The sequence below is a fragment of the Mya arenaria genome, chromosome 15, assembly GCF_026914265.1.
Source record: "Mya arenaria isolate MELC-2E11 chromosome 15, ASM2691426v1".
NCBI lineage: Eukaryota > Metazoa > Mollusca > Bivalvia > Myida > Myidae > Mya > Mya arenaria.
In genome coordinates this window covers 25955238-25968646 of record NC_069136.1, presented here as the reverse complement: position 1 = coordinate 25968646, position 13409 = coordinate 25955238, and the positions used below count along the sequence as shown (strand labels likewise).

The 13409-nt window shown below is 35.4% G+C and overlaps 1 protein-coding gene across 2 annotated transcripts in view; it reads right to left on the bottom strand.

Moving 5' to 3' along the window:
- The window catches only part of LOC128219717 (lysine-specific demethylase 6A-like), a 68284-nt gene that overhangs the window by 27254 nt on the left and 27621 nt on the right, over positions 1 to 13409 (bottom strand). For both annotated transcript variants that reach the window (XM_052927648.1, XM_052927649.1), the window contains 2 exons: positions 2533 to 2653; positions 1247 to 1301 (listed from right to left, as the gene is read on the bottom strand). In XM_052927648.1, coding sequence (XP_052783608.1) covers positions 1247 to 1301; positions 2533 to 2653 — 176 coding nt within the window. The remainder of the gene's footprint in view (positions 1 to 1246; positions 1302 to 2532; positions 2654 to 13409) is intronic.

The following is a 13409-nucleotide window of genomic DNA, read 5'->3' as shown; positions in this document are numbered from 1 at the left end:
GTTATTTTATCATTACATTCAAACAATTTTCTCCAGCATTCAATTTTAAATTTCCCCAGAAACAAACCAATTTTTTTTCACCAATTATAGTAAACTCATTGGTTTTTATTTAATATGGTTAATATGAAGTTTGTCAATTTAACACGTCTTATGATGAAATATTAACTCTCCTTCGTTATATTGTGTTTCCATAAATAAAAGTGTAATCTTTTAATTGCATTCATATTTCGATGAACGCACCATCTTTTTACAATCAATGTTTTTGATTGGTCAAATTATCTTAAATGTACACGACATCGATGGAACATATTTGTGACATGATTGCTGCTGCTACTGTTTGAACAGCTGTATTTATAATACATTTGATTGTCTTTGAAGCGTAATTATCAGATCTCATGAGAAATTTTGCAAATTATGGCAACAAACAGAAACATTGACTATTTAAGAATTTCAATTCATCTGTGGTGACTGCACCATACAAAAATTGTGACTTCACAAACAATGCAATGACAAATGCTTTCAGATGACAAACCACAATACAAGAACATTCAATATTCTTAAATATCTGGAAAAAAACAAACACAATTTAAATGCCATTTCTTAAGGCATTTGGTGTGGGCTATGATTTGAATAGATGACCTTCAAAATTGTATGCATTTTTATTTAAGAGAGCTTATGTTGACAAATACATTTTTATTATGAAGGTTAAGTTTCTAAGTCTTAAAGATCTCCTTATCACAGAATGTCTGTGTAGGAGTGCCTATTTACATACATCTTGGCTCAGACGAAATCATTTAAATAAATAAATTTTTAATGAATTATCATGTTAAACTCATTTCTCTTCATTTGACAAATCATTGGCTGAATATTGTTCATTTTTTTTAATACTGGACAAGGTTGGTTCATTCAGTGAAATTATGACTCATAAAGAGCTGTAACTCAAGCGTTACAACTCGGATCAGATCAAGCACTCAAACATTGTTACCAAGTTTCATTAAGAAAGCTATACCCTTAATGCTGCATAGGTATGAGCCAATATGTCATAGACAAGGTGTGTTAAGTTGACAATTCAAGGGCCATTACTCTGGATTAACTAAAAAGAAGATAACCAATTGCTATTAACATTTTACCATGTTTTCAAACATGATCGCAAAAGCTTGAAATTAAATGGCAGGCCATTGTGGGTTACTCCATGGTACAGCATACAGAAATATGGTGCATAAATAATCAAATGCAAAATACATACTCTGAGCCTTGGTCAATGAGCAGGGACTGCAGTCTGACAGGGCATTGCGGAAATGCTGAAATCAGGAGAATAAGCATGATTTTATTAAGTGTTTAAACTCATGTACATGGGTTTCATTTTTTTAAGAAAGAAACAGGATATTTGTTAAAAGAAGGCACAGCAAAAACGAGGCCCACCCAGACCTCCACTCATTGCCGTTTTTTTTTACCCGGTTATATTGAAACTCCTGCATGTCTACACCATTCCGATTGCCTGAGACAAATTCTTATTAATTTAAATTTCTAACCTTAATTCAATAGCAGATATATAATTTTCAGGTAAAATGAATGCCTTCAAAGCAATCTGAACACTTAAAATTTGAGTCAGTTAGACTTAACTCCTTACAGACTATTACTAAGGCTTATTTTTGCTTTGATCTTATTAAACAAAAACTTCAGAACTTTAATAGTGCAAGGCTTAAATGGCTAGGCCATTTTAAATAGCATGCACCAGGTACAGAGTCAAGTGCCATCCTTTTTATGAACTAATTTCGCTGGTATGACAATTTCTACTTTTTTCGCTGACACTACTACGTACATGTGTAAGACCATATCACCAGTTAAGCCCACAAAAATATTCCACACACATTCAAGCCCACAAAAATCAACCTTCAAGCTCAACCACTAAATAGAGCTCTTCACACTTTCAAGCTCAACCACTAAATAGAGCTCTACACACTTCCAAGCTCAACCACTAAATAGATATATACACACTTTCAAGCTCAACCACTAAATAGATATATACACACTTTACACACCTCTAAGCTCAACCACTAAAAAGAGCCCTACAAATCTCTAAGCTCAACCACTAAAAAGAGCCCTACACATCTCTAAGCTCAACCACTAAAAAGAGCCCTACACACCTCTAAGCTCAACCACTAAAAAGAGCCCTACAAATCTCTAAGCTCAACCACTAAAAAGAGCCCTACACATCTCTAAGCTCAACCACTAAAAAGAGCTCTACACACCTCTAAGCTCAACCACTAAAAAGAGCCCTACAAATCTCTAAGCTCAACCACTAAAAAGAGCCCTACAAATCTCTAAGCTCAACCACTAAAAAGAGCCCTACAAATCTCTAAGCTCAACCACTAAAAAGAGCCCTACACATCTCTAAGCTCAACCACTAAAAAGAGCCCTACACACCTCTAAGCTCAACCACTAAAAAGAGCCCTACAAATCTCTAAGCTCAACCACTAAAAAGAGCCCTACAAATCTCTAAGCTCAACCACTAAAAAGAGCTCTACACACCTTCAAGCTCTTGTCAAAGTCCTTGCCAATCTTGAAGATGAAGCCGAGGCGAATGTGGATCTCGTTGGCACGTGTGAATGCCGGGTCGGTGTACAATACCTGCTGGAACGCTCTCGTAGCTCTGAAATATAAAATACGGCAGATATAGACAGATGTTAAATAAAGTAAGTAACTCAAATAAACAATTTTAATTTATACTTATTTGCTAAAATAGTTCAATTTTGTAAAGGCTGACAGCACACTAGTCATTTTAATTCTAGAAAACAGTACTGCTGTCAATTTTGCAGGGCCATGAGAAAGTTCCTTGTTAATGAAAAAGAACCCACAATTGCTTCGATAAGAGGCGGACACCTATACCACTCGACCACTCTAACCCTATAGGTTTCATAGCTGTTGTAAATGTAACTTAATCTACAACATGGCCAATTAACTGGTCAGTAATCATGCACACAAGTCATTCACACACTGTTTTGCTGGAATGTAGCTGTCATTGGCAGTATCTTATGTAAGAACTGAGAGAGGGGAAGCAGAATGGTTGTAGTGTCATTAAAAAAGATGCAAGAAGAATCTTTTCACATCCGCACACTTAAATTGCAGCTGATGTTGTCATGATATTATGAGACTAAGAGACTGTATAACGTGACAGGGGGAGGGGGGAAGGGAGGGGTGGATAACCAAGAGAAAACCCTATATATGGTTACCACACACACAAACTGAATGTGTTGGACATCCACTGGAATCCGACCTCGGACTCCTTAATGAGAACCAGTATGCTAGCCACTGTGAATTGTATTACAGTGTATTAGGACAATTTTACCCTGTTTTACAAATACAAATATACCCCAAATACATCATCGAAATTAAGACTTTTGTATGAATAAGCCTGAACTTTTTCATCCATGCTTGGCACCATTTGTAAAATCATGAATTAAAGTAAGCCCGAAAAGCCTTTTACCAGTGCAGAGCTTATGTGGGCTTATAATGCATCGACCACAGATTAAATATTTAGTAAAAGGGTCCAAAACCTCGCCTCTTAAAGTTCACTTACAGGACTCGTATGGGCAAACATATTTTAGTTCAGCATCTATGCCCTGAAGAAGGGGGATTTGAGATTAGTCACGGGGGGATATGAGAAGTCATGGGGGGATTTGAGAAGTCAAGGGGGATTTGAGAAGTCACGGGGGGATATGAGAAGTCAAGGGGGGATTTGAGAAGTCTTAGGGGGATATGAGAAGTCAAGGGGGGATATGAGAAGTCAAGTGGGGAGTTAGCAAGTTAATATATCAAAAAAGGGGAAATGCCTTATATGGGTTTAACAGGAATGTTTACTTGGTTAAAACTGCACCATCATAATGCATTTTTAAGACTTTGAATGTGGTAACATTTAATACCATAAGAATGCTATGCTTTGTTATAAGATCCCATCACCTTTGAAAATTCAAAAGAAATTAATCATATTGCACAAACTTCCACTTTCAAAAATGAATTTAAAGTTTCCTTTTAAACGCCTCAAATTTCACTGTTCAAAACTTATTACCTGGTTGTAGATTGAAGAATAATACGATTTACGTCAGTTTGTTAAGTTACCCTTTATGTAAATTTTGACATTTTATATAATAGGATACCACGCCTTACAATGCCTTACTAGGACTTCTCTTTACCTATAATTTTACAAAAAGTGTCATATTCATGTAATAGGAGCCTATACGGCATGTTAGGTCAGGCCATAAATCTATACATAAATCTTTCTTTCCCCGTCCTGTCCTGTGTTTACATAGCGATTACAATTGGAATGTAACTGGCCTAGTTTTTTTTTGCTCACGGTTGCATTTATCTCTATAAATAAGATTTAATACGGTGAATGAATGAGTAATTTTTATGAAGCACTGAGTGGTCCATGATGATCCAGTTGTTGCTCTTTGCTTCATTTTACCCCACTTTTACTGTAGCCCTCATCCATCACAATAAAAATTCCTTAACTCATCTCGGTACAGTAAGACATATTAGTAAGTAAATGTTTCGGCAATGACATTAATTTGAGTTATGGATTTACACAGGTAAATTTATTCTGAAATTAAGTCAATTACCCAATTTGTAAAAGGCCCTAATTTGACAATAATGATCTACTTATAAAATGCAGACAACATTTTTTATGCATTGTTTGCAAATAAACTTTATGCAGACGGCATCATTTTTTCTGTTATTGGTCAGGCTAATACGACAATAATAATCTATTTCGTAAAAGACAGACAACAGTTTTTATGCTTCGCTTGCAAATAAACTTTCTGCAGACGACATCATTTATTCTGTTATTGGTCAGGCATATACGACAATAATAATCTATTTCGTAAAAGACAGACAACAGTTTTTATGCAATGTTGCAAATTGCAAATAAACTTTCTGCAGACGACATCATTTATTCTGTTATTGGTCAAGCTTATACAACAATATAATCTATTTTGTAAAAGACCGACAACAGTTTTTATGCAATGTTGCAAATCAAAATTCAACTTTCTGTCGACTTCACAGTTTGTTCGTCTAGTTTATAATGCTACTATTCTATAATGAACGTTTTTTGCACAACAACAGCAACAACAACAATGACACCATGCATGGCGTAGTATAATATGACAATATTTTTGACTGTTTTTACAAGATATGTCCACAGTTTAAGTGATTCAGTATCAAAGATGAATTTGACGCTGTCCAACTGCCCGCCCGAACAACCACACATAAGTCATTCTAATAACCAAGTTTCACTACCTGAAAACCTGGATAATTTAAACACCAATATAAACAAGGCAACAAATGAACTGGTAACTAATAAGATGACGAATAATACGTTGTTTTATGTATTCAAAAGCTTCAAGTGTGTACATTATGTTGTCAACACCTGCCATCGCCCACACAAAGTTTATCAGCCAAAAACCACGAAATAAAACCACAGACTTCCAACTAGCTTCTAAAGTGGCAAGATTTATATATCAATTTCACCACATCACAGAGGCTTGACTTTTAAAACCACATATTTGAAAAGGTGAGATCCAACATACCTTAAACCAGATTGAAGCAAAATAGTATGTAATACATAAGCTAAAAGCTATATGGTTTCACTGCTCCGTAACTTAAAGACACCTTATGCCTAGATCAGACGATAGATACGGATAGTCCTAGGCCTATAGGACTTTGGGATATGTATCAGACGATTGGCGATTCTGGCCCCTAGGAATTTGGAAGCTGAAGGGCCATCAAATGGTTCAACCCCAATATGCTTTTGGGAGCCCTACAGCCACACCTATACAGTAGGTTTTTGCCTTTAACACTTGCCGAGCTTGGCTGTATACAGTTGTTCAAGGGCCCACCTGACTGTGAAGCTGTACGACCCAACTGGTGATCCCGGGCCCACATAACATTTGGGTATCCATTCAGACCTACTGGTGGTCCTGAACCGGCTTGTGGGAGGTCCCAGGCCCGTAAGACACAATGGGGAGCTGTATGGGACTCAAAACAATATGAGTCTGAGGCAAATAAAAAAGTCTGTACAAATCCCCCTCCAGTGATTAGGTAGGCACAATATGCATGTGGACGTTCAAGTTTTTGCAGTAATCTGTGCAGGTACTCAACAGGTCTTTTAGGTGCACCAAACACGGGAACACTGGTATGTTGTCATAAACAAATGGGCCGTTATTATTCATGACTACCCCTGCAAGCTTCAAAATCCAAACTAGCCCCTGACACAGTATCTACAACAGTACTGTCAACCCCGGCATTTTATGGGTCGGCATTTTATGGGTTTTCAGTGCATGCTCAACTCTAAGCAAAGGGTTAAAAAGTGCCACTACAGGTCCAAAAATCTTCAGATATCCATGCTAGTGCACACTGCATGCAGTGAGACTAACGTATTTTGACATTATTTAATCAATTACAACATTATAAACAGTGAAGACTTCAGAAAGTGGGAAACATCAGCATCATCGTCTGGCATTTAATTATTCCATAATAAATGTTCTCTTTATAGGTCTAATGTAAAATTATACTACAGACAGGAGAAAACTATTAACAGGAGACTATCAACACTGGCCTTAACCTAGATGTAGATGCCATAAAAAAACATATCATCTGTCAAAAAGCCAATTGTACCGTATTTGTTCTTATGGACGTGCATGTCCTAAAAGATTGGAAGAAAGTTTTTCTCTTTGCAGATTCTAGGAACTTAATTAGCAATGCCTAAAATTATCCTGTCCTGTCTATTTTGCTATTAAGATCTTAAAACTCTTTTGGTTACACACCACCATTTCACCCTTATGTACAACTCTTGGGTTACACACCAACAATTTACCCCATTCGTAACTCCTCAGCCATTTTTTTCAAAAACAACCTCAGATGTATGCTGGTACATCAGTTGAAGTAGTTCGTAAAATTTTGAATTATATCATTAATTAAATGTAGTGTTTTAGAGTTGTATTTATTGATCTAAGTTTAAATTGATTGCCATTGAATTGTATTATTGCAAACATAACTAAGAATCCCAAGAGTAATGTCACAAAGTTTAACTGCTAAATAAAATTACTACGCGATCTACTTGCAGCGGACTTAAACGTACCACTTTTTAAGTATGTAAACCGTCCAAATACATCCGAGGTTGTTTCCGATAAAATGGCCGAGGCGCTCCGAATGCTTTTACCCTAGTTTACAACCCTTGGGTTACACACCACCAATTATGTCCAAACTTTTAGTACTAAAATAATGGCATACCCAGGGGCATCTATAATGGATCATATGGTAGTTAAAATTGGCAGCTGCCACAAAGGCTCGGTCATTGATTCTGGCAGGAATGTGGGTCAATGGTTACACAGGTTTCTCAAGTTGCACTGATCTTGTTATTTTTCTGCTTTTTTATTCTTGCAATGGTCCATGGACATCAATTCGGGCATAAACTGGAGCAGGCCGCATGTCTAGGGCATCTAACATTAATTACACCTGATGAAACTTTCTGCGTTTTAAAATTATTGCCCAAATTATGACAGTCTAAATCCTTCATTCCGAAGCTGTACCTCGGGCAGTAGCCATTAAACATCTTAAGCCAATTCCTATCTTAAGTCATTTTCTTAAGTTTAGTATCTCACTTATCATAGATTATAATAACTTCATAATATCTGAAATACTTTATTTTAATATCATTGATTCAATTTACAATACAAGCTTTCCTATTAAGAACACTTATATTTTTCTTTTAATTTCACTATGAACAAATTAGGAAATTGTCTAAGGTTAAGAACAGACTTAAGATATTTTATGAATACAGGCTCTGGGCTCAAGTATTCATAAAACATCTTAAGACATTAATCCTAACTTAAGCCACTTTCCCATTGCATGGTCGTATGATTATTTTAAAAAATAAAGTAAAATAAAATAATAAAAATAAAATAAAATAAAGTGAAAATTATTTATTTTTTATTAACATTATTTCATTGACGATATTGAAAAAAAAAATTTTTAATGTTTAAAACATTTATACATTCTTTTAATTTTACTTTAAATTTAAAAAAAAATCGGATAAAGTAAAGAAATGACTTAAGATCCTAAATGAAATTACGGCCCTAGACTTCTAAACTCCAAAATGCTAGTCTTACTCTTTGGGTAACAGCTAGCAAGTTACTATTGTTATATCATTTATGAAGGCTTGACCCCAATTTGTGTATTAATTAACTTATAACCATACAACTGGTAAGTACATGCTTACCTCTAGACTCCAAAATAGCTTCAAAACCTCACAATCTGTAATCAACAATATTGGACCACACTGTATGTCAGTAGGTAAAACCTATATAGGTCAATCCATATTCAGTGGCAATACAATCTCTTACTACGCTTGTCTGCATTGAATGTTGACATTTTGCTTTTCCATTTGTTTACTGAATGTCCTAATAAATAACAATTACAGCTATACCTATAGGCAAGCAATACAAATGTCTGACTCCTGTATTATATCTACATCCCAGCTTTTTGCTGAATTGGCACGTTAAAACAATATTGGCAGGAATAGGGAAATTGATTGAAATTACATTTTGTTCCATAGGAAGGTGGTAAATCTGGCCATTATTAATTTTGACCAGGTCAATCAGTAAATTTAAACAGAGGCTGGGCCACTCACTGTAGACAAAATATTATCTTAAACACTAAGCCAGTTCAAGTATTAATTGTATGCATTCTTTAACAATTATTTAACACCCACGCCTTAAGGAATCAATATACACCGGCCACAGACCATCAGACACTTCTGTCTTCCCCCTAATCCTTCAACTTATCAAATGATGCAAGTCTTGTAGACCTATTAACCCTTCATTTAATTCCCACAGGGAAATGGCTCTTAGCCAAACGCTGCGGTATTTATATACTCCAACACTCGACTATTTCCCTTAAGAACACGTTGTTTTTTTTTCCTGTAGGCATTCTAACAATAACGCAGGCATTCTTTCCTGGATAATGAAACTCTGCTGTAGTACTGGAGAAACCCATATTCAACATAAAAATTGCTTTCCACATCAAAATTTCATAACTGTGAGACAGTGAGCAACTCCATTTGATGTCAATCACCAATTATCACAAAGGTCAAGGTTAAGGTCAGTTTTATTTTCCACACCACTTTGAAACCAAATATAGTAAATGGACAGGCTCTACACTCAGCGACAAACATGATGTCAAGTTTTATGTCGTTGTTTTTTAATCTGATAATTATAAAAGCATGATAAAGAACTATTTACCTTTCCCAGCTGATTAATTATCTGAGTACTATCATTGTAATGGTTCTAAGTAATAGTTAGATGACATGATATAAATTCTTAATTATTCAGAATAGGTGGAGTGAGCATAGCCAACAAGGCCTTCTTGATCATTTAGTTACTACTTCAGATCATCTAACTGACTTAGAATACAACCTCATTGGCTAATACATTGTCAAGGCAAAATCGGATGCAGGGAGTGTGTATCGGACGAGTGGCAGTAGAAAGACCTTCAAACACCTGCGAAAATTAAAATTCTTAATAATTAAGTCTACTACTTAATAATTGCCTTTTTTTTCATTTGCTGAAAATGTAGGTTGTATTCTAAGTGGGGATCACACCTTGGACCCTCAGATCTGGATTCTGATATACATGCAGTAACTAATTGACTATCAACACTGATAATCATCTCCAGCTATAATAATAATTATGTCAGTCATATAATGATCCATGAACCATATGACCTGAACATCTATCAATTGTGCATTTAAGCTAAGAGTCATTTATTATTATTAAAAAAAAACACATGTATCAGAAATAATGCAATCAACAAAGTTTAAACTTACCGATCGTTACCAAAACTTAGAGCTATATAATAAGCAAGATTATAAATCCACAAACTATAAAATCCACAGCCTTTCACACAGGTTAGCTTTCCACAGGGCTGTCAGCAACCAAGAATTTCACACAACCACTACAACCAGCACTGTATATTAGTCACAAAGGTCAATACAACCCAAGGTTATATTTACACAGATCAAAGTCCAACCCTAAATTGCATACAAACCAATTCTATTCATTCAGATCTACACTATACTAATATGTATTGATTTCTGACCCACAAACAAATCCAGCATTGATCATAATAATTCACCTGTTTGAATATTCAAACTGCAGTGGTCAGTTAGTGTGGTCAATGAACTGGTCAAACTATTGGCTAGAGGCTCCCTACAGGGTCTTGCTTTTCTGACCTGGGTTTTATCTTTGTGATCATTCAAGTCTAGTTTGCCTGCACAGACAGCACACTGATTTTCGCTGATAGCGGCATGATAATTATGTCAGCCGACAATGTCCTACACTGATAGATATACAATTAAACAATGATTATTGTCAAATCTATAAACAAATAATGAATGTATGTATTGATAAATAACTACCTTTTTCTACTCAAAAAAACACAACCCAAATCTATGCAACTCTTTGATTTTAAGATATAAAGCTATAAACAAAGTCAACATTGGAGTCAGTTTGTGAAAAAAAAGCAGAAATAAATTATCAATTATGTAACGATTTTGTAATTATAAAGAGGTGAAGGTCACTTTAGTTTGACTCCAGCTCCTAGAAGTGAACAGATGTTTATCTGTAGAGTGCAGCACTACACAAAGAGAACTCTCCCATAAATCATAACTGCAACATTTCCCTCTAACAGCCCAGCATCTCTATAGACTCCCTGCATCAGAAATTACAGATATGAAAATGAAACTGAACCATCTTTTTCTCAATTTGCAAAGACTTTTACACACCAGCAGACAAAATGACACTTTTTCCCTTTCCACAAGGTGGCCACTATTATCATAATTCCTTTGCATAAGTAATGCACATTTTTTTCTAGCTCCACAATATTTCCATACTCAAATTCCACATACCATATCTTGTAATACACCATGAACACATATACACAATCCAAATTCACTGCAGAATCTCTATGGCAAAAACACCTCCAGTTTTAACAAAACAATCGAATCCCTTCATACACACGACCCTAAAAAAGTTAAAGGGCCCAAAACAGGGGCTTCCAAACCATCCACACTGATGCCCTCGATACAGGTCAAATTCCTGCCCTCTCGGCTATAAATAACTTGCCAACTCCAAGACAATCTATTGGAGGAGCCAAATCAATAGGCTCCAGTCAGTCAGTGAGCCGAGCATTTTCCTTCTTGAAGCTCTTTTTATTGACTCAGCATTGAGCTATGTTAGTTCTCACTGAATTTCTGAGTTTTCAGATTTCCTGCTTTCAAAGCAATATTTTCCCTATACTGATTAAGAAATGAAGATCAAAGCTTTGAACCATGTCAGCTCTACATGTGTTACCTGTCAATTCTATTAAAGAAGATTTTAATGTTGATTTATATGTAAGACATACACCAACACTTCATTAAAGAGACCCTTTCACATACTTTGTGTTGGCAACACAAAACAGCAAGCAACTGGCAAGATTATACAGATATTTTAGCAGTCCATAAATCCAAGCCGAAAGTAATTCAATTTCCAATAGCGCAACTAATGCAACTAAAGCTATTTAAGGCAAAATAAAACATTTTATGTCATTCTTTTAAATAATTGTTAATACTAGCTTTTCAGGATGTTTTATCAATGTTACAATCATTTACTTCCCATTTCAAACCAAAATTTATTTTCAATGTCTTACCCAATAAAATATGAACAAGTCTCTTTAAGTCATATTCAAGTCCATTTGTATAGCAGACATGTAAAGGCAAAATATGTTTTGATGTTCAGACAGATCAATATCTTGACTCAAAACCATAGTACCTTTAACAAACAGTTAAATGATTCAAGTCACAGGAATGTTATTAATCTCCACATGTCTGGTCAGCTTTGACCACAAACTGACCTTAGAGGGGTCAACAGGCCATTCAGCTAGCCACTTCAAAACTTCTTCAGTAGCCATTTTATGCTTCTTTTCTCCTATTCAGATACCTTGAGTGTGTCCCATAAAAACAGACCACTACTGACCCTGATGCAGGTCAAAAGGTAATATGGTGTGATTGAGCCATTCACATAAATACAGATATATTATATGGAATTCATTTACTTCAGTTCATAGCAGTTTCTTTAAGCTCATGTGTGACTTACTGAAGTTGACCCTGAGCTTATAGACTGCCCCAATTAAAAAAGTTTCCAAAAACATCTCCAAAAACATATAGAGAAGATGGGAAGGCATAATTTTCTTCTTTTTTAAGTATAAAATGGTCAAATTTTAACATTTTTACTCAAAAAACACACTTTTTGGGGGAAATTACGAAAAAAATCCACACTTCAGCAAAAATAAGTGTATAGTCCCAAGGCAAAAATCTGTTTAAAAATGTCAACGCTTAACTTGTCAACTAGTACAAATATGTTTAAATGAAGCCATATTCTCCTAAACCACTCAAACCCAGGATCTTAAAGGGAGCTTTGCTTTATAGTTCCTTTGTTTGACAAATGCAAAGGTAAACTCACAGTCTAAGGCAATGTGTTGCAAGCATCATTGCATCATTACTATAGCTTAAATTGCTAGACCCCAAAGAGTTCACAAACACAGCAAATGGGATGGAGAATGATAACAACAGTCCTTCAGTTCTGAGATTCTTCAGTTTCCAAGAGATTTGCTGACTTTCTGATTCATGTACCCTCATGTGGTCTGTTTGTTGTGGGACGGGTGTGTGCAAAGTGGAACAGCATGATTCTGTCCCGTCTTGAACTCGCATCTAGACAGGGGCTGATCCAGGATTTCACATCAGAGGGGACGAACTTCGGGGTGCACCTTTCAACTTTAGAGGCCAATTAATATGCACTTAATTATTCATCTTTATACAAACAAGTTAAACAAGGAAAATACTTAATAACCTTTCATAACAATACTAAACATGTCAATGTTTGACTTAACATTTCAAAACCATAACAATGTCAAAAATAAGGAGAGACATACTGAGGGGTGCAAAATAAATATTAACACCTTTTTTAAGAAGAAATAAATCAGTTGTTTTTCAGGTATAAAGACTTAAATGTTTTTATGACAACTATGTCTCTTTACATAAAGTCTTAACGAAACAGTTTATATCTTCCGTCAACAGTTGGTGGCAGTCTAGTCATGAAATCAAGTCTTAAATGAACAGTAGGCATCAGATTCTGTCTAGTCATATAATCAAATTTTTTAGGGAAACAGTTTGCATTTGTCTAGTCATATATTCAAGTCTTAATGGAAACTATTGGCATCTGTCTAGTCATATAATCCAGTCTTAACTGAAACAGTTGGCATCTGTCTAGTCATATATTCAAGTCTTTACGGAAACAGTTGACATCTGTCTAGTCATA